A 27,828-nucleotide genomic window follows, 5' to 3' on the forward strand; every position below is an offset into this window, starting at 1 on the left:
TTGGATCACTGGATAGCCACATGCAAAAGAATGGAGTTGGACACCTATGTCACACCACAGACAAAAACGAACTAAAACTGGGTGAACCGAATGGTATGTGTATTATTATACAACCCAATAAGGCTGTTTTTTTAAAACAATAAAAACAAACACTTATACACAGAGCACCACAATGCACTAAAAGAAATCAAAATCTTATACAGATGTTTACATTTGGCCACTGAAATCTCTAAGAAGATTGGAAAAGCAGCGCAAAGGCAAGGCATCAATTTTCATCCTGTACAGGTGTCTGGCCTGCAAGTTACTGCTGTAGTCTCTGCTATTCTTTACTTGGAGGAACAGAAACATGTTAGAGGACAGCTTCAGAATGACTACAGAGTGCTTTAAGTCTAATGCATGGACGCTCAGAGGAGTTTATTGAATGGAAATGAAAAAGTATCAAAATCTAACCCAATAAATGAGAAAACTGAAGAAAAAAAAGAGAGTCAAGGATGGAAAGTGGTCAGTCAACTGTGGCTTAGGGAGACAACTTTTAAAAGAGGGTGATGAAAGAAGGATGGGAGAACAAATGAATGAATGAATAGATACGTACATAGATTCAATTAATTTAAAGAGCCAAAATTTTTTGAAGTCATGGCTATATACTGCCTCAGCAGTAGAGTCTCACTGGAGTTTCTGAAGGTAAGAATTTCTAAGATCTCAAGGGGATGGAATTCAGATGAAGTAGCAGTAGGGAGAGGTAAAATTCTGTGGTAAAGGAACAAAACAAGGAAGAACAGTCAGCTTATCTTTCAACTAAATGGGAATGAAGAAGGTAATGTGGCCATTGATGTGATTAAGCCCAGCAGAAGCTCCGTTTAGACCAGGGCTTTACATGATGGATTTTTTTTTTTTTTATTTTGGTTGGTTAGCTTTTTGTTTTTTTAATTTTTAATATTTTAATTTATTTTTAAAAATTTTTATTGGAGTATAGTTGATTTACAATGTTGTGTTAGTTTCAGGTATATAGCAAAGTGAATCAGTTATACATATACATATATCCACTCTTTTTTAGATTCTTTTCCCATATATGAAGTACAAGGGGATGAGTTAGCCAAACACATAGAATGCATTTTTCTTACTTTTCCAAAATTCTATTCACTATCTAACTGCTATTATAAATTTCAGATGTTCAATGACAGTATCTAGAACTAAATCCAAAAACCAACACAGTTTTTATTTAAAAATATACGAGCTGAGGAGAGCTTTATTGTTTCATTTTTATAGAATGATTGCACTTAGGTTTTCAGCAGGATAGAAACGTAACCTTTAGTCCTACAGTGTTTTGTTTTTTTTTTAAATGACGTTATCTTATATTCTCACTTTAATTTACCCTAAATTAAAATTTCTACATTAAGGCTAACCAATCATATTGAAAAAGAACACAAAAGGTTTGACTTTCAAGACCTGAAAGTCTATATACTATCTGATAGTCTTTTTTAACTTAGCAAGTAGCTGGTGTTCAGTCTCAAAATTATTCAAACTTTTTTAGAGAACCCACAAAGCATTTTATAGTATACTTCATGATATAATAAGTTAAAAAACTAAAGCATGTTAACTAAATTACCTGAAATTTTCTTCAAAAAATGATTTAAAATTAAATTCAGCAGAATAAGGGAAGAGGATCAAAAGCAGTGTGCTTTAGTTTATATTTAATAGTTTATTTTCATTTATCATATGAATTTTAAACATAATTCAAAAAGACTAAAATGAAGTCTAAAGAACACTCTAAAATGAAAATGTTCTTACGGAATTTAGATGTATCCTTTGAAGCACGTTAAAATTAAAAATGTGTTTTTGAAAAAGCTTTATCTGGCTTTGAAGCCACACTAATAAATGATTCATCAATATTGTTTTCATATCTAGTAATAACAGTCCATGTGAGAGCTCACACTAGCTGATACCTTGCTGATGTTAATAATGAACCAGGCAATTACTCTGTGCATTACCTGTGTCGGTTGAGACTCATCACAATCCTGGGAACTACATACAAATTTTATCCCTGATTGACAGATAAAAACCTGAGGCACACAGAATTTGAAAAGTGTGCCAAATTCACACAGTTATTAAGACCGAAGCCAAATTCCATCTTATCGTCACTCAGCCATTATACTTTTCTGTCTCTACATGGAAAGTGGCCAGTCACCTGTGGCCTGGGGAGACAACTTAAAACAGGATGATGAAAGAAGGATGGAAGAACAGGTGAATGAATGGACAGGTATGTGCCCTGACTCAAATACCTTTACCAAAGTAAAGGTCAATCTCTTACTTTCTTTTTCTTATTTTAAGGAATCAAAATAGCTTTACAATCCAATTTTCTAGGGTCATCCATTGTATTTGGTCAGAGCAAGTATTAAGAAGAACTAATTTTTGTAATCAAGTAGCCATTAAGGCAGTAGGTGGTACAAAACAGTAACTTCAGACTTGGGTTCTCGATTCCTGGTTCTCCCCCTCTTTAGGTTTGTGACCTCAGGCAACTAATAATCTTTCTGTGACTTAACTTCCTCATCTGGAAGGATAACAGCTACCAATAATAAAGCCGTGGTGGGGTTCATGTGGGAGAACACAGAAAACATGGGACACATAGTAGTTGCTCACAAAACATTAGTCCCAACTAAGTACTCTCAAAGGCTATAATCAAAACATACACCAACTGCAGATGAATTGAACCATAAAGGAGTTGTCATAAAAAGATTCTTTTGGTTTTCTGAATCACAAACTTTCATGTCCCATAACAGACTTCTGAGACACTGGGGTTAAACTCTCTTATGTAGGTTGTTCATGTTCAGCTACTTCTCAAGCTTTTTCTCCTAATCCCTCAAAATTCTCAGAAGCTCCGGGCAACTCTGAGAAGTAGGAGGATCTTACGATCAAGAGTCAGGAGATGATGTTTCTCTCTTGCTGATCTCTTTTCCCCCATTACAGATCTGAACTCAAATATCTTTTCGGCAAATCTGAAAGGTTACAGCTAGGACTGCTGGACAGAAATATAATGTGAACCACAAATGCAAACCAATGTGAAATTTTTAACTTTCTGGTAGTCACAAGAAATGTAAACCAAGTGAAATTTAATATTTTGACACAATGTAGTCAAAAGATTATCATTTCAACATGTAATCAATATAGAAGAGGTTTTAATGATATTTCACATGCTTTTAAAAAAATTTTTTGTACTAAAGCCTTTTCAATCTAGTATCTATTTCACACTTGGAGCACATCTTAATCTACACTAGTCTCATTTCAAGGGCTTGATAGACATACACAAGTAGTTGCTACCATACTGGGTAGTACGGGTCTAAAATAATGAGTTAGCTACCATCACTTTCTATATAAAATATGATAGATAAACAGAGGGGAAAAAAGGCCATTAAAATCATATAGCTAATGGAGAACTGAGTTTAAAAAGCTGGCTTTCTGTATACTTCAAAAATAATAATTTATAAAAAATATATAAATGCCCCCTCTTTTTTCCTTGTATTAGACCTAGATTCTCCTTAGAATGATGACACTGTAGGAACATCTATTCCTAATATCATCTGAATATTCTGTAGAAGTTTTATTGTAAGTACAAATTGACCCTTAAACAATTTGGGAATTAAGGACACCTACACACACACACACACACACACACACACACACACACACACACACAACCTTTGCAACTCTGTATATAACTTTACAGTCCTGCCTTGGTACGTTCTGCATCTTCAGACTCAACCAACCAGCAGATTGTGTAGTACTGCGGTATTTACTGAAAAACATCCAAATATAAGTGGGATCCACAAAGTTCAAACTCATGTTGTTCAAAGATCAACTGTCGTAGGATCTTGACATTAATTGAAACAATGTAAAATTATCTCAAATGATCATCATAAAGTAAGGATATTATTTAATGGGAATCACCAGGACTATTTATATTTTCTACTTGATATCATACAATCTGTATGAGATTAGTTGCATCCCTAAAGTATTTTGCTTTACTCTAATGCTTATTTGTTAAATAAATCTCAGCTAAACTAGCATAGACTGCTTCATTTCTGCAATATAAAACTTTATGCAACAGGAATTGGATTTCTGCAGGAAAAAAACTGCAAAGATATTAAAGTATCCTCATGTTCTTTTAGGTTTATAGCTCCTCCGGGCTTTGTTTTTGAAATTTTAAAAGCTTTTTTCCTGCAAATTGATTTGTAAATGCATAACCTAAAGAGCAACATGCCCATGTTCTATTGCTCCCATTTCTATTCTTCTCAACATTGGGGTGGAAATTAAGTAAAACCCCGTGGATGAGACTTTGCGGCTGGAAATGAGAAGGAGACTAAACTGACAGTACTATTTGGTTTGGCCAGACATTCTAATAGGAAAAATCCAGCAGCCAGGAAAATATTTTGGAAGAAGGACAATTTTAACATCGACCTTGATTGTGGTGTCACCAGGAAGGCATGCATTACAGAAGACTTATCAGACCATCCCAGTTCGGGATACAGTAGAGGGAGAGAAGAAAACACATTTCAATTGAAGGACAATTTCCATTTCTCTTCCTATATTATCACAAGAATTCATAAATTCTTATCATTCCTTCTGTGACCTATGAGCAAACAATTTTACAACGTTTTCTTTATATACCTGATGTCATCTTACAGAATGGTCTAGTTCACTGTTCCCAGACAGGATGGGCTATAAGAGAGGCTCAGATGGGGAAATAGGCTACCTGCATACCTCTCCAGAGAGACAGAGGTACTACAGGTGTAAAAGGATCATTCCAGGTGTGAGGAAGAACCGCAGAGAAGATGAGCACAGTATCTGAAGGGAATGGGAACAGGTAATGAAGGAGTATGAAGGAAAACCATCAGAATTAATGGGGGCATTCTAACAAAGAGCTAAAATTCAGAAATTCCAAGAGGCAGGCCATAAAGAGGAAGTTTGCCAGCAAGGAGAGAGGCTTCAAAAACCATGATAGACTTCAGAGGCAGGACTTATTACTCCATGAGAAGGGGAGTAGGAATTTTAAGCATTAGTCATCTTCATTGACTAGGGCTTATTAGGCTGACTAGTTGTCCATGAACCCCAGATGAGTTTCGGAGAGCCCCCCCAAAAAAGTTTAATCAGATCCTCAAAGCATCTGCTAAATAAGAGGTTATCAATTCACCCTAAGGGGTTTAAGGACTTAGCTCTTTGGCAAACGGAACTTGGAGTCAAGGCTGTCATCCCAAATAGAGGGTTAAAGTTAAATTCCTGAGCCTGTGGTGTCGCCTCTGGTTCCTTAAATCCTTCTAGCTGAAGGGCTCGCCTTAGAAACTTGCCAAGTGTCCAGCAGACTGTCAGGTGGCTCCAGCTGAAGGGAGAGGAGTGAAGCAGAGGTGCTGGGAGCCAGGCAGGGGCTGATGACTCTTCCCAGACTCTGCTCTGTCTCAGTTTCCCATCATCTTTAGGGAATCACTGATGGGGTTTCATCAGGAAATAAAATTTTCAAATATATTTTGAAATGGATCTTCCCTTCTCCATGTCACCTCCACTAAAATAGGAATAGGGTATTTTATTTCCCATTATAAATAGATTTTTTATAAACTGACATAGGAAGAAAAGTATGGCTTAAATTATATATTTGATTTCTTACATATTTTATGATTGCTACTCCATCATCACATGGGAACTGAGCACTATCTTGGCTGTAGAACTCACCCTTATTCATCATAGATGATACCTCATGAAGATGCCTACTCAGGCAATATTGTAACATATTAGGGTATTACTTGGGAAAAAAATGCTAAGAAAATGAAGTAAGCTTATAAAGACCAGCCACCTGTTCTTTTCCTATAATGCAGTTTACGTTAGGGAATCCATTACTTTTTACACTGACTTAGGAAAATAAATGACTTCACTGGAAAGTCAGGCAGGTCCCAGCCTTGCAAGGAAGCAGGGTGGAACGAAGGAAGAAATACAGCCTTACCTCTTCTCCCTTCAACTAAAGGTTTGGTAAATGGGTCACTTTAGTTGGTGAGGTATATTCCCTTAGGTATATGTAATATACACGCCTTAATTTTTAATTTTAGGTTTTTTAAATCAATAGGCTATTCTTAGGGTAGTTTTAGGTTTATAGAAAAATTGAGCAGAAATTATAGAATTCATAATATGTATAAAATAGATAATAAGAGCCTGCTGTATAAAAAATAAATAAATAAAATAAAATTTAAAAATTCAAAAAAAAAAGAAATTATAGAGTTCACATACACCCCCTTGGCCCCTACCCACACAGAGTTCCCATTATTAACATCTTGCGTCAGTGTGGTACATTGGTTACAAGTGATAACCCAATATTGACATATTATTATTAAAGTTCATAGTTTACATTACAGTTCACTCTTGGTATTGTACGTGTTATGAGTTTTGACAAATGTATAATGAATAACATGTATCCACCATTACAGTGTCCTATAGATTAGTTTCATTGCCCTAAAGTGCTCTGTGCTCCACCTACTCACCCTCCCCCACTCCTCTCTCTCCTTTTATTTTTAAAAAACATAATTTTCAACAGAAAAAAAATGCAAATTTTGTTTCAGAGATGTACTGTACCTACTATTTTATAGGGAAAATAAATCTTACCGGTTCGACAAATTCAAACTTCTTTTTTTCTTGAACCTCTTGAATTTTAAAGACATATTCTAGTGATGCCTCATAGAAGTTTTGATGCTCTCGGTCAATCTGTGTATCTGCCTAAAAAGCACAAAAAAGGCAAATCATGACGCAGGGAGCGATTACTGAAGGTTCTCTGTTAGAGAGGAACTCAAATCCTGTTTTACTCTAAAATCTTTTTAAAAAAATTAAGTCCTTCAAAAAGTTTGAATATAGCAATTATTATGTCTTGGGAATACAGAGGCTAGGAAAACATAGTCCTTGCCCTCAAGAGCTTATAGTGTTTTGAACGGGAAGAAAAATGCACACACACACACACACACACACACACAAACACACACACACACACAGAGCAAGCACACAACATCCATTACATTAAAACATTATTATAAAAGGGGTATGTAAAAATATATGAAAATCTATGGGAATCACAAGAAAGAGACTAAATTCTGGGAGAAAATGGTGGTGTTCTAAGTTGAATCTTAAGATAAATAACTGGCCGTGAAGAGTCAAAGATAAAAAAGAGTTTACTCCCATGAAAAAGTAAAAAGGCATGAAAGAGTCTGACAGAGTTTGCCTTCAGAGTAAGTAAGTGGAAGGAAGGAGGGAGAAGCAAGGCTGGAATCACACTATAAAAGATCATGAAAACTGCATAATGTTTGAATTTAATTGAGGAAGAATCATCAGAGATTATTTTTGTGTATGGTGTTAGGGAGTGTTCTAATTTCATTCTTTTACATGTACCTGTCCAATTTTCCCAGCACCACTTATTGAAGAGGCTGTCTTTTCTCCACTGTATATGCTTGCCTCCTTTATCAAAGATAAGGTGACCATATGTGTGTGGGTTTATCTCTGGGCTTTCTATCCTGTTCCATTGATCTATATTTCTGTTTTTGTGCCAGTCCCATACTGTCTTGATGACTGTAGCTTTGTAGCATAGTCTGAAGTCCGGGAGCCTGATTCCTACAGCTCCGTTTTTCTTTCTCAAGATTGCTTTGGCTATTTGGGGTCTTTTGTGCTTCCATACAAATTGTGAATTTTTTTGTTCTAGTTCTGTGAAAAATGCCATTGGTAGTTTGATAGGGATTGCATTGAATCTTAGATCTTAGATTGCTTTGAGTAGTATACACTACCAAATGTAAAATAGATAGCTAGTGGGAAGCAGCCACATAGCACAGGGAGATCAGCTTGGTGCTTTGTGACCACCTAGATGGGTGGGACAGGGAGGATGGGAGGGAGACGCGAGAGGGAGGAGATATGGGAATATATGCATACGTATAGCTGATTCACTTTGTTATAAAGCAGAAACTAACACACCATTGTAAAGCAATTATACTCCAATAAAGATGTTAAAAAAAATCATCTGAGAATATTAAACAGCAGAGCCACATATTAGGTAAACTCTTACAGAGATAATACTGGTAACAGAGCCCCCAAATGCAAAGGTTCCAAGCAATAAATCATGCTCCATCAATGCAATGCACATTCTCTTCCCACTTCTATGCCCACCATCGTCCTTGGATGCTGTCTTTAAAACTGACTTTGGTTTAGTAGGGAGGCATGATTTTACTTTCGTTGCCCAGCTACACACTCCTCACTGCCAGCTGAGATTACTAAAAGCAGATGAAAAGAATGGCCTCTCTGGAATACTAAGTATTTGCCAACAACAATTTGGGAATAGGACATTGTTTTGTAGCCATTTTACAATGATAATTTAACAAACAAAAGCTTAAAGAAAGATAAAATTAGGTTTGCTGGCTTAGCATAGCATCTTAAAACTTCATTTGACAGAAAGACCTTTAAAAATAATTATATATACTTACTACTTGCTATGCAATTATTTATATAATTTAAAATGGCCCAATATTATAAGCAACTCAGTAGGGATTTATAAACTTGAGAATTTCAAGTTTATAAACTAATACATAAGAAGAACACATAAATCAGGTAAGAAATATGGACCAGAAGCTTCTCAGCACCCAAAGTCATTATTCCACACAAATCATATATATTTTCTTTTTACCACTGCTTAGAGGAACACACTACGTATAGAACAAACGGTAAGGGGGTACAGGTGGTGGTATGCTAATAAATGTTTAACAATTGGCTCTCTTGCAGGTGGGGGAGCGTGTCTGATTTGCAGTATTTGCTGGTTTCTGTGGTAAAATATTCCCAAAATAGCCAGCTCCAAATCACAAACACAACATCACTGAACGAGTGATGAGAAAGAGATGAAGAAATCAGCTCTCCAAGAGAAAGCTTCAGTACACCATTGGGTGTAAAGGATGCAAGAATAATTTCAGTCTCAGAGATAACAGTCTATTCCACAAGTTATTTCTGAAGCTTTCATTTACTTTAAAAGATAGTCTTTGTGTCAACTAGCACACAGGAACAAACTAGAATGTTGAGACATCTTAGAGCCTAAAATGATTATTTCTGGTCAACAAAGCTGTGTAGAAAAGTTAGCAGAGCAGGCATGAATACTATCCATTGAAAGGCCTGCTTACAAGGTTGGCCCTTGGCTGGCATATGGGAATGTGGATTTTGGGAGGGTTCCCACCAGCCTAACTGATAAGAGTAGTTCACTATGCTGAAACTGTGCAAACAATATGGTTTATTTTGAACACCTGCTTTCTTTCTGGGAGTCTGGTATTTGGGTACATGACGGGCAGAGGGTGCCTATACGACCAGCCCCCAGTAAAAACCATGGGCACTCAGTCTATGAGTTTCTAGTAGACCACATTTCACACATGTTGTCACGACTCATTGCTGGGGGAATTAAGTCCTATGTGTCTCCACTGGGAGAGGATTCTTGGAATTTTGTGCCTGGTTTCCCCTAGACTTCAACAACTAAATTCAATATACCGAATCTGCTTTGAAAGGTCATCTAGAATGCACAGTGCTAAAAGAATACAATAGCTTAATTATTTTCTTCAGTACAAGATTTAGAAAGACATTCTTTTACCTCAGACGAATTCCTTTAGTACTCAAGCTCATAGTGTGTAGCAGACACTTACATACCCCCTAGCAACTGTCACGTATTTTGTACTGGAGAAGTAGAATAACTATGTAATTTATTGTCTAAACTTTTAAAACTGAAAGGGAGTAGTAATTATTCCAGAACAACAGGTATAAGCTGTTATTTATGTGGCAAAGTCATCCTAGTAAGGAACCAAGTTAATTGCATAAGAAAACCACATAGTTCTGTAGGTACCTAACTTCTTCCCCAACCACAATAAGCTGTCTCAATTTAAAATAGAGGAAAAAGGCTCAGGTGATATTCGCTGAATCATTCCCAGAGGAGAAAGGATTTAAGCTGGATGCTGAAGAATGGAGAGGTTAGAGTACATGGAGATAAAAGAAGAGTTTCGGTGAGGGAATAAAGTCAGGAGAAGTTATGTTTTGGTAGATAGATCGAAAGGGTTGGTTTGAAACAGTCAGAAATGAGAATTGAGGCAAAGTAGGGAGAATGAGTGCAAATGTCATCCTATAAACCATGCAAAAGTTTGAGGAGGGTGTAGACAAGATCAGAGGTGAACCTGAAGAAGATTAAAGTGAGGACAGTGTAGAATGTGTTGACTCAATGGTAAAGCTGGGTGCATGTGAGTATAAGGAGAGCTCTTATTTGATAAGGGTAAAGGTGTTTGGTATATCCTAGAAAGAGAAGTTGAAGGATGTGGGTGTGAGAAGCAAGGGGGGAAAAAAAAAGTCAAAGATAATTTTGACACAAGAAATAATACCAGCATTAACAGAATTAAAGAAGTGAGAAGCAGGAGCAAATTTGAGAAAATGTGTGAGATTTCACATGTGTCACTAAGGTGTTGTAGTCTGAAGTCCTGGTAACCAGTCAGTGGACAGTGCAAAGGTGGTCAGGTATGATGGTGGGAGATACTCGCCGAGATGTTACAGACAATGTGGAAGGAGCAGAGCTGGCAGGGACACAGACTGAAGGATACGAATAGAGCTATAAGGTAGAACCTGAGGGATTCCCTTCACTCAGGAAGTGGGAAGAAGAAGAACCTTTTGAAAGCATATTTAGTGATAGATAGAAACCCAAACTCTGGGTTCCTAAAAGGAATCCCTTTACTTTTTTCCTAACTATAAAAGTAATACATATTCATTACTATAAGTTTATTCATTGTTCATTATTATAACAGGAAAATGTAAAGAAAATAAAAATTGCAGCCCCACTATCAATATTTTGATGTGTAACATGCACACAAACACAAACTTACTTTAAAAAACCTGAATAAAAGTGTACATTCTGGTTTAAATCCTGTTTTTTTTTTTTTTTTTTCCTCTTAGGCTAAAAAATATTTCCAAATGTCTTTAAATGATTTTCCAAATAAAACTTTTCACAGCCATATCAATTCCATTTTTGGCCAAGCTATATTTGTATATTTATCCCAATCATTCTTTTGTGCCATTTCAGATGTTTCTAAAATTTGCATTGTGAATAACTCTTGGATCAACATATTTACACAATTTATTTTTATGCTTATTTCTGATCATTTCTTTAGGGAAAATTTCTATCAATAAAATCACTTCAACTCTCTTGTACATATAGCATTGATTGAAATATGATGTCAAATTTACCTCAAAAGTTATTGAATGGTTCCATATTCCCACCAGAAAAGCAAATGTGTGCTCAGTTTCCCATACCTTCACTAACAATGGATATTATATTTTAAGAAAATAAAATAACATGCTGCTACTATTATTAAATTGTACTTTTTAATACATGTGACATTGAAACTTACAATATTTATTATGGTTTATATTTCTTCTTTGATGAAGTGCCCTTTCATATTCTTACCCCATTTTTTCCACTAAAGTCTTTATCTTTTTCACACTGATTTGCAAGCACATCTTATATATATAAGAGATGGTTATCCTGTGTTATATGTTGTATACATTTCCTAACACTTTGCCTTTTAATTTGATTTAATTTTTTTTTGAAATAGATTACTTTCATGCATTCTGGTCTTTCTACATTTCCTTTATGATCTCTTCCTCTTATTTTATGCTTAGAAAGAAATTACGCATTCACATATCAAATATTACTTCTTTTCATCTACTGTAAAGCCCATAATTTTGACGAGTCTGGTTCCAATTCTGTTTGCTCCAGTGGTCCATCTAGTTGATGGCCTTGGAGCTTTACCAACACAAGCTGACCCCTAATTCAGTCCTGGTCATGGGCAGTCACTTATCTTCCATGAGCGAAATGAACAAAGAGTCAGCTGTGCCAGTGAGAAGGCACAGAGGGGTCTTTCTGAGAACTTAATAGGCTTGGTGCTGACAGAAGGACCAGAGCTGCTCTGGAAGGGAACAGATGACTTTTAATGCCATGTTACAGAATTAAATACGTGCATGGCAGCATCACCCTATAACAGGTTTGACTCCTGGAAGGATAGAGGAATAAATAAAAAGCAAGCTACGTTTTTCCTTGTCTACATTATACGCTCTGAGGAGTTCCTCTGCACAATATCTGTTTGTATTCTATTGCGGGCTGTGCCTCCTGGAAAAAAAGTGTGTGTGTGTGTGTGTGTGTGTGTGTGTGTGTGTAGTGGGGCAAGTGGAGGATGTTACTAACCGTGTTATAAGTTTTTCTAGCGTCCAACTAAATACAAAACCAGAATGAATATTCTATCATAGCTCAAGGGATTGAGGGCAACTAACAAGTATTAAATATTGAGCTAGGCTGTCAGGGAAAATTAAATCATAAACTCTAGAGGACTTTAAAATTATGATAAAGTTAATATTTTCTTGATGGTTTAAGCAATGTCTTATCTAAGGGTGGCCCTCATATTCACCAAGAACCTGATAACCCTTTAGAGACTCTAAATTTAAACTACCCTTGATTTTGAGGCAGTTGATTTTTTTTTAATTAATTTTTATTGGAGTATAGTTGCTTTACAATGTGGTGTTAGCTTCTACTGCACAGCCCAGTGAATCAGCCATACATACACATATATCCCCTCTCTTTTGGATTTTCCTCCCATTTAGGTCACCACAGTGCACTAAGTAGAGTTCCCTGTGCCATACAGTATGTTCCCCTCAGTTCTCTATTTTATACATAGTATCAATAGTGCATATGTGTCAATCCCAATCTCCCAATTCCTCTCACCCCACCCTTTTCTCCCTTGGAATCCATACATTTGTTCTCTACGTCTGTCTCCATTTCTGCTTCGCAAATAAGGTCATCTATACCATTTTTCTAGATTCCACAGATATGCGTTAATATATGATATTTGTTTTTCTCTTTCTGACTTACTTCACTCTGTATGACACTCTCTAGGTCCATCCACATCTCTACAAATGACCCAATTTTGTTCCTTTTTATGGCTGAGTAATATTCCATTGTATATATGTACCACTACTTCTTTATCCATTCCTCTGTTGATGGACATTTAGGTGGCTTCCATGTCCTGGCTATTGTAAATAGTGCTGCTATGAACACTGGGGTGCATGTGTCTTTTTGAATTATGGTTTTCTCTGGGTATATGCCCAGTAGTGGGATTGCTGGGTCACATGGTAGTTCTATTTTTAGTTTTTTAAGGAACCTCCATACTGTTCTCCATAGTGGCTGTATCAATTTACATTCCCACCAAGAGTGCAAGAGGGTTCCCTTTTCTCCACACCCTCTCCAGCATTTACTGTTTGTAGATTTTTTGATGATGGCCATTCTTACTGGTGTGAGGTGATACCTCATTGTAGTTTTGATTTGCATTTCAGTAATCATTAGTGATGTCAAGCATCTTTTCATGTGCCTCTTGGCCATCTGTTTGTCTTCTTTGGAGGAATGTCTATTTAGGTCTTCCACCCGTTTTTTGATTGGGTTTTTTGTTTTTTTGATATTGAGCTGCATGAGCTGTTTGTATATTTTGGAGATTAATTCTTTTTTTTTTTTTAACATCTTCATTGGAGTATAATTGCTTTACAATGGTGTGTTAGTTTCTGCTGTATAACAAAGTGAATCAGCTATACATATACATATATGCCCATATCTCCCCCCTCTTGCGTCTCCCTCCCACCCTCCCTATCCCACCCCTCTAGGTGGTCACAACGCACAAAGCTGAGCTCCCTGTGCTATGTGGCTGATTCCCACTAGCTATCTATTTTATATTTGGTAGTGTATATATGTCAATGCTACTCTCTCACTTCGTCCCAGCTTACACTTCCCCATCCCCCTCTCCTAAAGTCCATTCTCTACATCTGCGTCTTTATTCCTGCCCTGCCCCCAGGTTCTTCAGAACCTTTTTTTTTTTTTTTTTTAGATTCCATATATATGTGTTAGCATACAGTATTTGTTTTTCTCTTTCTGACTTACTTCACTCTGTATGACAGACTCTAGGTCCATCCACCTCACTATAAATAACTCCATTTCGTTTCTTTTCATGGCTGAGTAATATTCCATTGTATATACATGCCACATCTTCTTTATCCATTCATCTGTCGATGGACACTTAGGTTGCTTCCATGTCCTGGCTATTGTAAATAGAGCTGCAATGAACATTGTGGTACATGACTCTTTTTGAATTATGGTTTTCTCAAGGTATATGCCCAGTAGTGGGATTGCTGGGTTGTATGGTAATTCTATTTTTAGTCTTTTAAGGAACCTCCATAGTGGCTGTATCAATTTACATTCCCACCAAGAGTGCAAGAGGGTTCCCTTTTCTCCACACCCTCTCCAGCATTTATTGTTTATAGATTTTTTGATGATGGCCATTCTGACTGGTGTGAGGTGATACCTCATTGTAGTTTTGATTTGCATTTCTCTAATGATTAGTGATGTTGAGCATTCTTTCATGTGTTTGTTGGCAATCTGTGTGTCTTCTTTGGAGAAGTGTCTATTTAGGTTTTCTACCCACTTTTGGGTTGTGTTGTTTGTTTTTTTTGATATTGAGTTGCATGAGCTGCTTGTACATTTTGGAAATTAATCCTCTGTGAGTTGCTTCATTTGCAAATATTTTCTCCCATTCTGAGGGTTGTCCTTTCATCTTGTTTATGGTTTCCTTTGCTGTGCAAAAGCTTTTAAGTTTCATTAGGTCCCATTTGTTTCTTTTTGTTTTTATTTTCATTACTCTAGGAGGTGGGTGAAAAAAGATCTTGCTGTGATTTATGACAAAGAGTGTTCTGAGGCAGTCTATTTTTAAAATGGTACTTGGTCATGGCCTTTGGTACATGATAGTGACAATTGGGGGGGGCCCTTTCTACTTCATCTACATACCGCATTCTCTCTTAGGTTTATTCTAATGCTATGTTTAAAGAGATATGTGAGCATTTAAGAAGTTTGGAGTATGTGAACATAATATTAAATGACAACATAGTACTTCATAAGATTAAATATGTCCATGAAAATTAAAAATATAATTTTCCTTAATAACAGATTTTTCTCCATTTCACTTTAGCCCCAAAACCTTTCCATAGGCCCACAGCTGTATATTAAATTGTCCTATTTTAACAGCAGGTGTTAATAACAAGATATTCATTATAATGAACACATATTTAAATAACAAAACTTCCCAACATTAAACATTTTTAAGTGAAGAAATTCAATTCCCTCTAGGGGAAAATAAGAGTACAGAAAAAAGGAATCAGAAGCAACCCTCCTGTGCCTTTTGGACAACTGTTCCACTGCATTTGAACTCTAACTCGTCAAGCATGCTTTATGGCTGAATATGGAGGTCAGGGAAAGAAGAATAGGAGTAAGGAGGGCAGAGGACCAGACTGAACTTGAAAAACAATTCACGAAGGGAGGTGGCTTTGCTAGAGGATCAGGAGGAGGCATTTGAAAGAGGTTCCCCACCACAGTCCCTAGAAGTACAGAGAGGAGAGGAAGAAGAGATGAAAGGAGGCTCAGCACACTACAAGATTCCCTATGAAGGGCTGGAGAGCAGTGATGAGCTGTAGGGGAACTAGCTCAACAACTCCCAGCTCAGCTCTGAGACACACCACTGTACACTGGGGGAATGACGCATGGTGTGTCAAGATTTGGTTGCTGCCAAGATGAAAGACAAGAGAGCCTTTTTTTTAAAAAGAAATATCCCATCACTAGAACTGGAACTGCATTATTACTCAGTCAAAGGACTATTCGATTTGACTAATTATAGTTGAAACACTACCAATGAGAAGAAATTTTCAGAAAAAAGGAAGAAATGGATTCCTTATATGCATACACTGTACATGTTAGTAAATGCATATAAGGAATGTTGACTGTTGACTTGTTCTTTCAGAAAATTGACATAAAATAATGGAGATTTTAAAACATGTAGTTGTATATGTATCTTTTTTCCCCTTAATGCTGATGCAACACCTTAAAAACAGATATTTTTAACTTAATATAAATGCTATAACATGAATTTGGTAGGTCCTGCTATTTAAAATATGCCCAACAAGAAGAAAAAGAAATAGCCTTGTTTCACTCTTTCTCATTATTGAAGGAAATACTAATCTTTCTCTTAGAACTGTTAACATTAAATGTCACAAGGCATGTAAAATGCTCAGCACAGTGCCTGTCTGTAGTAAGTGCTCAATTAACTTAAATATTCTTATCATTATTTTATTAAAGAGGAGCAGATTCTGAGATAATGTCTACTTTTTGAAATTTGGACCTCACATGACAATGTTAATGCTCTTTCCACATTTCATTTGGAAAAACTTACCTCCTGCAAATGAGACTCCTTTTTCTTTGCAGACAAATTTAAATGCTTGTCAAGAATAGAATAGTATTTTTCACTCTCCTTGTCAAATTTCTTCTTTCCATCCTAGGAGATCACAAAAACAACAAAACATTCAAATTAGAGAATCAAGAAAACCTTGATTTCCACCATCCCCATCAAACATCCACTGAAATTATTTAATAAAGATTTAGTGAGCTTCAACTATGTGCAAAACTTGATGAAGTAGAGTAGGAAGAAGAATGTGAAACAAAATCATTTGAGTATGTATTCTGCTCTCAAAGAAGTTCATGGAACTATAGTATGGAGGGGGCAGGCTGCCTACAGTAGAATCCCTTTGAACACCTTATAACTGATTCTCAGCAAGAAATTCTGACATGGGATAGGACCAAGAGAACACGTCTCATTTAGGCTTTTTGGTGATTCAGATGAGTTAATATACAAGCAGTTTAGAGAACCACTTACACACTCTTCTCAAGGAATCATAATATTTCCCAGCCACAAAAAAGATGCCTCTTACTGAGCTCTGCCCACGAGAGCAACAGTCAGCTCTACCCACCACCAGTCCCTCCTATCAGGAAACTTACACAAGCCTCTTAGATAGCCTCATCCACCAGAGGGCAGACAACAGAAGCAAGAAGAACTACAGTCTTGCAGCCTGTGGAACAAAAACCACATTCACAGAAAGATAGACAAGATGAAAAGGCAGAGGGCTATGTACCAGATGAAGGAAAAAGATAAAACCCCAGAAAAACAAATAAATGAAGTGGAGATAGGCAACCTTCCAGAAAAAGAATTCAGAATAATGATAATGAAGATGATCCAGGACCTCGGAAAAAGAATGGAGGCAAAGATCGAGAAGACGCAAGAAATGTTTAACAAAGATCTAGACGAATTAAAGAACAAGGAAACGGAGATGCACAATACAATAACTGAAATGATAACTACACTAGAAGGAATCAATAGCAGAATAACTGAGGCAGAAGAATGGATAAGTGACCTGGAAGACAGAATGGTGGAATTCACTGCTGCAGAACAGACTAAAGAAAAAAGAATGAAAAGAAATGAAGACAGCCTAAGAGACCTCTGGGACAACATTAAACGCAACAACATTCACATTATAGCGGTCCCAGAAGGAGAAGAGAGAGAGAAAGGACCAGAGGAAATATTTGAAGAGATTATAGCCAAAAACTTCCCTAACATGGGAAAGGAAATAGCCACCCAAGTCCAGGAAGCACAGCGAGTCCCATACAGGATAAACCCAAGGAGAAACACGCCGAGACACATAGTAATCAAATTGGCAAAACTTAAAGACAAAGAAAAATTATTGAAAGCAGCAAGGGAAAAATGACAAATAACATACAAGGGAACTCCCATAAGGTTAACAGGTGATTTCTCAGCAGAAACTCTACAAGCCAGAAGTGAGTGGCACGATATACTTAAAGTGATGAAAGGGAAGAACCTAAAACCAAGATTACTCTAACTGGCAAGGATCTCATTCAGATTCGAAGGAGAAATCAAAAGCTTTACAGACAAGCAAAAGCTAAGAGAATTCAGCACTACCAAACTAGCTCTACAACAAATGCTAAAGGAACTTCTCTAAGTGGGAAACACAAGAGAAGAAAAGGACCTACAAAAAAAAAAAAACCCAACACAATTAAGAAAATGGTCATAGGAACATACATATCAATAATTACCTTAAACATGAATGGATTAAATGCTCCAACCAAAAGACACAGGCTTGCTGAATGGATACAAAAACAAGACCCATATATACGCTGTCTACAAGAGACCCACTTCAGACCTAGGGACACATACAGACTAAAAGTGAGGGGATGGAAAAAGATATTCCATGCAAATGGAAATCAAAAGAAAGCTGGAGTAGCTATACTCATAACAGATAAAATAGACTTTAAAATAAAGAATGTTACAAGAGACAAGGAAGGACACTACATAATGATCAAGGGACCAAGCCAAGAAGAAGATATAACAATTATAAATATATATGCACCCAACATAGGAGCACCTCAATACATAAGGCAACTGCTAACAGCTATAAAAGAGGAAATCGACAGTAACACAATAATAGTGGGGGACTTTAACATCTCACTTACACCAATGGACAGATCATCCAAAATGAAAATAAATAAAGAAACAGAAGCTTTAAATGACACAATAGACCAGATAGACTTAATTGATATTTATAGGACATTCCACTCAAAAACAGCAGATTACACTTTCTTCTCAAGCGTGCACGGAACATTCTCCAGGATAGATCACATCTTGGGTCACAAATCAAGCCTCAGTAAATTTAAGAAAATTGAAATCATATCAAGCATCTTTTCTGACCACAATGCTATGAGATTAGAAATGAATTACAGGAAAAAACCGTAAAAAACACAAACACAGGGAGGCTAAACAATACATTACTAAATAACCAAGAGATCACTGAAGAAATCAAAGAGGAAATCAAAAAATACCTAGAGACAAATGACAATGAAAACACGATGATCCAAAACCTATGGGATGCAGCAAAAGCAGTTCTAACAGGGAAGTTTATAGCTACACAAGCCTACCTCAAGAAACAAGAAACATCTCAAATAAACAATCTAACCTTACACCTAAAGGAACTAGAGAAAGAACAAACAAAACCCAAAGTTAGCAGAAGGAAAGAAATCAGAAAGATCAGAGCAGAAATAAATGAAATAGAAACAAAGAAAACAATAGCAAAGACCAATAAAACTAAAAGCTGGTACTTTGAGAAGATAAACAAAACTGATAAACCATTAGCCAGACTCATCAAGAAAAAGAGGGAGAGGACTCAAATCAATAAAATTAGAAATGAAAAAGGAGAAGTTACAACAGACATCGCAGAAATACAAAGCATCCTAAGAGACTACTACAAGCAACTGTATGTCAATAAAATGGACAACCTGGAAGAAATGGACAAATTCTTAGGAAGGTATAACCTTCCAAGACTGAAGCAGGAGGAAATAGAAAATATGAACAGACCAATCACAAGTAATGAAATTCAAACTGTGATTAAAAATCTTCCAACAAACAAAAGTCCAGGACCAGATGGCTTCACAGGTGAATTCTATCAAACATTTAGAGAAGAGCTAACACCCATCCTTCTCAAACTCTTCCAAAAAATTGCAGAGGAAGGAACACTGCCAAACTCATTCTATGAGGCCACCATCACCCTGATCCCAAAACCAGACAAAGATACTACAAAAAAAGAAAATTACAGACCAATATCACTGATGAATATAGATGCAAAAATCCTCAACAAAATACTAGCAAACAGAATCCAACAACACATTAAAAGGATTGTACACCGTGATCAAGTGGGATTTATCCCAGGGATGCAAGGATTCTTCAATATACGCAAATCAATCAATGTGATACACCATATTAACAAATTAAAGAAGAAAAACCATATGATCATCTCAATAGATGCAGAGAAAACTTTCGACAAAATTCAACACCCATTTATGATAAAAACTCTCCAGAAGTAGGCGTAGAGGGAACTTACCTCAACATAATAAAGGCCATATATGACAAACCCACAGCCAACATTGTTCTCAATGGTGAAAAACTGAAAGCATTTCCTCTAAGATCAGGAACAAGACAAGGGTGTCCACTCTCCACTATCATTCAACATAGTTTTGCAAGTCCTAGCCACAACAATCAGAGAAGAAAAAGAAATAAAAGGAATCCAAATTGGAAAAGAAGTGAAACTGTCACTGTTTGCAGATGACATGATACTATACATAGAGAATCCTAAAAATGCCAACAGAAAACTACTAGAGCTAGTCAATGAATTTGGTAAAGTTGCAGGATACAAAATTAATGCACAGAAATCTCTTGCATTCCTATACACTAATGATGAAAAATCTCAAAGAGAAATTAAGGAAACACTCCCATTTGTCACTGCAACAAAAAGAATAAAATACCTAGGAATAAACTTACCTAGGGAGACAAAAGACCTGTATGCAGAAAACTATAAGACACTGATGAAAGAAATTAAATATGATACCAACTGATGGAGAGATATACCATGTTCTTGGATTGGAAGAATCAACATTGTGAAAATGACTATACTACCCAAAGCAATCTACAGATTCAATGCAATCCCTATCAAATAACCAATGGCATTTTTTACGGAACTAGAACAAAAAATCTTAAAATTTATATGGAGACACAAAAGACCCCGAATAGCCAAAGCAGTCTTGAGGGAAAAACACGGAGCTGGAGGAATCAGACTCCCTGACTTCAGACTATCCTACAAAGCTACACTAATCAAGACAATATGGTACTGGCACAAAAACAGAAACATAGATGAATGGAACAAGATAGAAAGCCCAGAGATAAACCCACGCACCTATGGTTAACTAATCTATGACAAAGGAGGCAAGGATATACAATGGAGAAAAGACAGTCTCTTCAATAAGTGGTGCTGGGAAAACTGGACAGCTACATGTAAAAGAATGAAATTAGAACACTCCCTAACACCATACACAAAAATAAACTCAAAATGGATTCGAGACCTAAATGTAAGCCTGGACACTATAAAACTCTCAGAGGAAATCATAGAAAGAACACTCTTTGAAATAAATCACAGCATGATCTTCTTTGATCCACCTCCAAGAGTAATGGAAATAAAAACAAAAATAAACAAATGGGACCTAATGAAACTTAAAAGCTTTTGCACAGCAAAGGAAACCATAAACAAGACGAAAAGACAACCCTCAGAATGGGAGAAAATATTTGCAAACGAATCAACAGACAAAGGATTAATCTCCAAAATATATAAACAGCTCATGTGGCTCAATATTAAAGAAACAAACAACCCAATCCAAAAATGGGCAAAAGACCTAAATAGACATTTCTCCAAAGAAGACATACAGATGGCCCAGAAGCACATGAAAAGCTGCTCAACATCACTAATTATTAGAGAAATGCAAATCAAAACTACAGTGAGGTATCACCTCACACTAGTTAGAATGGGCATCATCAGAAAATCTACAAACAACAAATGCTGGAGAGGGTGTGGAGAAAAGGGAACCCTCTTGCACTGTTGGTGGGAATGTAAATTGATACAGCCACTATGGAGAACAGTATGGAGGTTCCTTAAAAAACTAAAAATAGAATTACCATATGATCCCGCAATCCCACTACTGGGCATATACCCAGAGAAAACCATAATTCAAAAAGACACATGCACCCCAATGTTCATTGCAGCACTATTTACAATAGCAGGTCATGGAAGCAACCTAAATGCCCATCGACGGACGAATGGATAAAGAAGTAGTGGTACATATATACAATGGAATATTACTCAGCCATAAAAAGGAACGAAATTGAGTCATTTGTTGAGACGTGGATGGATCTAGAGACTGTCATACAGAGTGAAGTAAGTCAGAAAGAGAAAAACAAATATCATATATTAACGCATGTATGAGGAACCTAGAAAAATGGTACAGATGAACCGGTTTGTAGGGCAGAAGTTGAGACACAGATGTAGAGAACAAACGTATGGACACCAAGGAGGGAAAACCGCGGGGGGGTGGGGATGGTGGTGTGCTGAATTGGGCAATTGGGATTGACATGTATACACTGATGTGTATAAAATTGATGACTAAGAAGTACCTGCTGTATAAAAAAATAAATAAAATAATATATTAAAAAAAAAAGATGCCTGATATTTCAAACAACTCATTTTTGACAAGAAGGAAAATAGACCTTCAAAAGCTGGTAGCGTGAAATAATTAGAACAGTTCAGTCAAGTCAAAAGGATTAGCAATATCTGTGTCATATACTCAACAGAACTCTAATAGCTGACCTTTGCATATCCCTAAAATGATACTGTTCTGTAGTGGAGCTGTAACCAGGCTAGTCTTTTGTGGTGGAGGAGGATACTTTACCTTTCATCCTCTGAAGTACTTTTATAGAAATGCAAATGGAATAAAATCTTAAAGAGAACACGACATGCCTGGGCATATAATCTTCTTCAACTATAAATATGTTATCCACCAGGTATGTTTTTTCCATTCATGGGTCCATATGAAATAAATACTAGGTGATCACACTCATAAATTTCATTGGCTAAAGACGTACTATTCCTTGCTTTTATTTCAGTGTCTCTTGAAGTGCAGTGGCTGGACCACCTTAATCAGAGTCAAGTATTTTAAAGCCTATTAAAAATGTAGATTCTTACTTCCCTCATATAGAGATTCAGACATTGTTATTTTTAACAAGCTCTGTGATTATTATGCATAATGCTTTACTTCATTATTTGCATATGTATTTGGAGGCGATTAATTAAAAATGATGGATGGATGGATGAGAAGAGAAGAGGAAGGGAGTTTGGGAGTAAGGGAAGAAGAAAGGAGAAGAGGGGCAGGCCTCTGACCTGTCTTTCTGAGGACCCTGAGGGTGTCAGATCCAGGTTAATACATCCACAGAATTCCATTTTGATCCACTGGCACTCTAATCTTTTTATCTCCTCAATTATATTTCCAGGAACCCATCATGATCTAGTTGCATAGATGGAACTTTAGAAACTTAACTGGTAAAATGGCATCAAATGGAAAGAGCAAGTAGGGTTCTGCTGTAAAGGTTCTAGTCACTTTTAGACCTTTGAAGAAGTACTGGTATGTCTGTGCATTACAGTATTATACCTGTAAATGATGGGGCGGGGAATCAACATCTTCAAAGCATTTTTATTATTTAAGGAGAAAATGTGGCTCTACTAGAAGAAACACAATTGAAAAATAAAAAGTGGCATTCCCATCCAAAAGAGGTCTGTTGAGGAACTCACACAACAAAATGTGCAGGAGAGAACCCAAAAGAAAGCAGAGAAGTCCAAGGTTCAGGATGGGAGGAGCTTGTCCTGTCCACGGTTGAAACAGATACCTGGGTGAACATTCCATCGTTTACTCAGTGGATGTTACTCTTTAATCTGGCATTTCATGCCCACAACTGACCTGCCCAAGCAATTTCTCCAAAAGTCTCTCATTAGCCCTTTTGAGCTTTATTCTTTTTTCTATGCAGACCACCTCCTCTCTGATACAAATGCTTACTTCTTCCAACATCCACGTATTCAAGTTAGATCTACTCTTAGCATCCAGCTTAAATAGACCTAATTCACATGTCCCCTCCATCAACTCTCTATCCCTTTTGTATGCTCATATAGCTTTATATATGAGTTTTTTATGGTGTTCATGTCCTACATTGTAGCAGGGAAATTTATGCATGTATCTTCTCATCCTTAAAACTGAAAATTTGAGAGAGTGCTCAATAAATATCTAATGAACAAGTGAAATTATTCCTCTTATAACACGGCACCACAGTCCCTCACAAACATTCCATTTGACCAAAAAACCAATATCCGTGATATAAGGGACAATTCTGCACAAATGCCCTTAACTCAATCCCAGTGGTACATGAATACTGGGGGACAACCAGCTGCCTTACAGTGTAGTACACAAAACTGACTCACTTTCATCTTACAATAGGGGGCTTAAAATTTCTCACTGTGCATAGAATAAACTATTTGGGGGAAAAGAGAACACAGCTGTGGTGACTACACTTGCATCTTTGTTTTTCAGTCAGTGTTTGATGGTGTGTTTGGAAATGTTAATTCCGTGACAACACATCAGCATTCCTGGCAATACAAAAATCATTCCCAGAAGCACTTCCTGGACTCTTATTCAAACCCTGGCCCTTCACACCACCAGGCCAGGGAAAAGGATTTACTCAAAGGGTTCCATGATGTAGACAACACAAACACACTCAGTTCTAGCATAAAATTAAAGAGCTGAGTTGAAAGAGTAGGCTACATGAAGGACAATTATAATCTAAGGAAGCATGTTCTTGAAAGCCAAGAGCACTTCTTGCAACTCACATCTCCCCCCAAAAGCTGTGATTTACTGCTCGTGAAAGTCTAGTCTTATTTGTCCTTAGTAACTTAATACTACACAGCTACCTCCTGTCTTTTGTGCTACTTGTTGTGGATATCAAGTGAAGAATTTTCTCTGAAACCAGTGCTGCAGAAGGAAGGGAAAATAACACACAAATCTTTACTAAACACTGTATGTGATCGATGTCTTCTTATTGTCATAGCATGACTCAAAAAAAGGGAGACTATGTCACAATGGTACAACATTTTCTATAAACCCACAGTAAGTGCATTTGAACTAGGTAATCATGTAAAATGAAATCATATATATGTGTAATATATGTTTGTACGTGTGTATGTGTTATAAAGTCTTAAAATATACCATCAAAAATGGCAAATTAATCCCCAAACCCAATTACAGTTGCAAAAGTGTAAGATAAGTTCAAGGTCTTCAATCAATTTGTGTTCCAAGCTACACTGTATTTACTCTGAGCACATGATCACATTATCACTTAGCTTCTAAGATTAGCAACTGTGGTCATGCTACACCTTCACTGCATACCCTGAAGTAAGGAACAGGAAGAAAACTCCAAGTGTCAGTCTTACTCTTAAAGTTGTTGTATATGACAAAAAAGTCAAATATTCATATAAACTATAGGTCTCTCACATAAACAAAAAGCGTTAAATTATACACAACTGTTAAAATCAAGGCCTAATCAATGTCTTGCATTGACCACAAGAAGGTACCAAAGGTGAAAAATAGACTCTACCACAACATTTAGAAAATCACAAAGAGAAATGCTAAAGCTTTATCTAATTGCATTTTTTTCTATAAAAGACTAACGCAAAGCTTTGTTTAAACAACTGTCTTAGCAACCTTTATTTTAATGTTACCATGATCAAAATATTTTTAAATAGAGGAAATGAAAAAGTATTTTCTATATTCCTTTTTCTTTAAAATGGAGCACATATTTAGGATTTATGCATCTGAATTTTAAGACAACTTCAAGGTTATAATTGCCACTCAGGATATTGCAAAATTTCCCATGCAACTATTTAAGTCAACATGTTAGCATAACCATCAGCTAAATAAGCATTATACATATATTTTGAAAATCCTTCGAGTGAATGCATAGTAGTAGAAATAGTAATACAAAGAGTAATAATAAATACTGATAGCTAAATTTCTATTCCAGAAAAATGTGTAATTCTTATAAACTGGCACCATGCTAGGCATTGAGAGGAAAAGATATAGCCCTAACTACCAATCCCGGCTAGACTTCTTTCTCCTCTGATAGTGGGACTTCCTCACTGCTCAGAACAGCAGCCTAGGGTGACACTACCATTTCTAAGTCTGAGAAGGGCCAGATGCTTGGATATTCCACCCACTTGCTACACAGGAGTTGCCTGAGGTCCAAGAGATTCCTGGTATCCAGAAACCCAGGTTGTTGAGAATCCTAGTATAGCTTTCACAGGAATGTCCCGCCTCTGGGTGACTGCACCCAACCATTCCCAGTCTCCCAAGCCATTCCCCACCAAGTCCCTCCTCCTCAATCTGCTGAAACACAGACATTCCAAAAGGGCTCCTTCCTGGGTAGTTGCACCAGCACAATCCATTATATCTGCCCCATTCCAATTATCTCACCACTACCACGTCCAGGTGATCAGATTCATAAGAGCCAAAGGTTTCATATTTGCCTTTATAATGAACTCTTACAAATCGGAAAGATAGAAAAACAAACAGATAAAAATATATGTGAAGGATATGAAGGAATAACACAGAAGAAGAAAGCCAAAAGAGTAACAAACATATAAAGAACTTTTCAAACTCATTAGTACTTAAGAGAAAAGCAAATTAAAATATTAAGATATCACATTATATCTATCAGCTATTGATTGGCAAGAGTTAGAAAGCTGAATAACACTACATGTTGAGTGAATGTGGAGACACAGGAACCCTTCTATATGGTGGGACTGTAGGGAAGTACAGCCTTCCCAAAGAGAAATGTCGAACTCAACATTTCTAAGTGGCATATATGTGTGCCCTAAAAACCAGCTTTTGGGTGTACATCCCGAAAAGATCCTCACAGAAAAGTCCATAAGGAAACATAAAAGAGGATCTGTGAAAACAGGAAGATAGCCAGGGTATTTATTGGTGGACATAAGTGAATTAGAAGCAGACCATGAAGTGGTAGGCATGAAGTAAATATTACATGTGGATGGATCCTAAAACACAATTCTGAGTGAAAACCACAAAGCACAAAATAGATAAATAACACAAAATCATTTATGTAAATTAAAGAGCCATGCATAGAAAAATAATACCAATTTTGTTAAGAACATAAGACAAAAATATACACGTTGAACTTATGAGAATGGTTGCTATATAAATATGAAAATGTGAATGAGGTATAAGTAAATGAATAAAACAAGAGAGCTGTGAACTAAAAAAGAAAATAGATGAGAAAAGATAAGAAAAACTAGAAGCTTAATCAGGAAACCCAACATCTGACTAACAGAACTACTGAAAGAAAAAAACGTAGGGAGGGAAAGACCAAAAAATAATTCATGAAAATTTCCAGAACTGATAAAAAAGTATCCATATTGAAATGACACAATATATATAAGGCACAATAAATGAGAAAATATTACAAAACCATGAATAAAAATCAAAGCCTAAAAACAGGTCAAATAAAAATCATCAGAAATCAATAATGAATCCACAGCAACGTCACAGAAAGTTGTAAAACAAAGGTGCAGTGCCTTCGAAATTCTCAGGAATAATGAATTCCGACCTAGATTTCTATATCCAAATTGTCAATCTAGATTGAGGGTAGAATAAAAATTTTACAAACACACAAGGTCTCAAAAGTTTTACTGTACTATTGTACTGTACTATTATTATACACTCTTCTCAAGCTCGCATGGAATGTTCACCAACACAGACTACATTCTGGGCCATAAAACACATCTTAGCAAATTTAAAAGAATAGAAATCATTCTCAGAGCACAGTGGAATTAAGCTGGAAATCAACAACATAAAGATAGCTGGAAAATCACAAAGTACTTAGAGATTAAACAACACACTTCTAAATGACACATAGGTTAAAGAGGAAATCTGAAGAGAGATTAAAAACATTTTAAACTAAATGAAAATTAAACATTAAAATTTCTGGGATGCAGCAGAATCAATGCTTATCGGGAAAATTATAGCACTGAAAAACATTAAAGGGAATAAATGGATGAAATGGGGAAAATGGGAAGAAAGAAGATGACAGACGGAGCAGGAAGCAGAGGAGGTACTTATAATGTTACTTTAGACTTTAGGAGAGATAGAGAATGCTACTGAACGTTTTCGATGATTTTTGATTGTTAATCAATCCTCGTGTGGACTGTGTAAAGACAGAAGATTGCGATCAGGAGGGTGGATAGTGTCTGGAGTGGCTATCATCTTATGGGCTCTGGCATGACATCATGGATAAACCTAAAGTTACACAACTCTGCACACTCCAGGCAGGATGTTTGGAAAATTACCCTGAGTGAGTTTAGGGATTTCCTAATTAAAAGTAATCCAAA

General features: G+C 36.5%; 1 protein-coding gene across 1 annotated transcript in view; it reads right to left on the bottom strand.

Annotated features, from left to right (window-relative positions):
* ARHGAP42 (Rho GTPase activating protein 42) overlaps positions 1-27,828 on the bottom strand; it is a 281,271-nt gene that overhangs the window by 62,248 nt on the left and 191,195 nt on the right. The window contains exons 5-6 of the mRNA XM_068554521.1: positions 16,335-16,436; positions 6,640-6,750 (exon numbers count right to left, since the gene is read on the bottom strand). Of these exons, the coding sequence (XP_068410622.1) occupies positions 6,640-6,750; positions 16,335-16,436 (213 nt within the window). The remainder of the gene's footprint in view (positions 1-6,639; positions 6,751-16,334; positions 16,437-27,828) is intronic.

The sequence above is a fragment of the Eschrichtius robustus genome, chromosome 11, assembly GCF_028021215.1.
Source record: "Eschrichtius robustus isolate mEscRob2 chromosome 11, mEscRob2.pri, whole genome shotgun sequence".
Classification (NCBI taxonomy): domain Eukaryota; kingdom Metazoa; phylum Chordata; class Mammalia; order Artiodactyla; family Eschrichtiidae; genus Eschrichtius; species Eschrichtius robustus.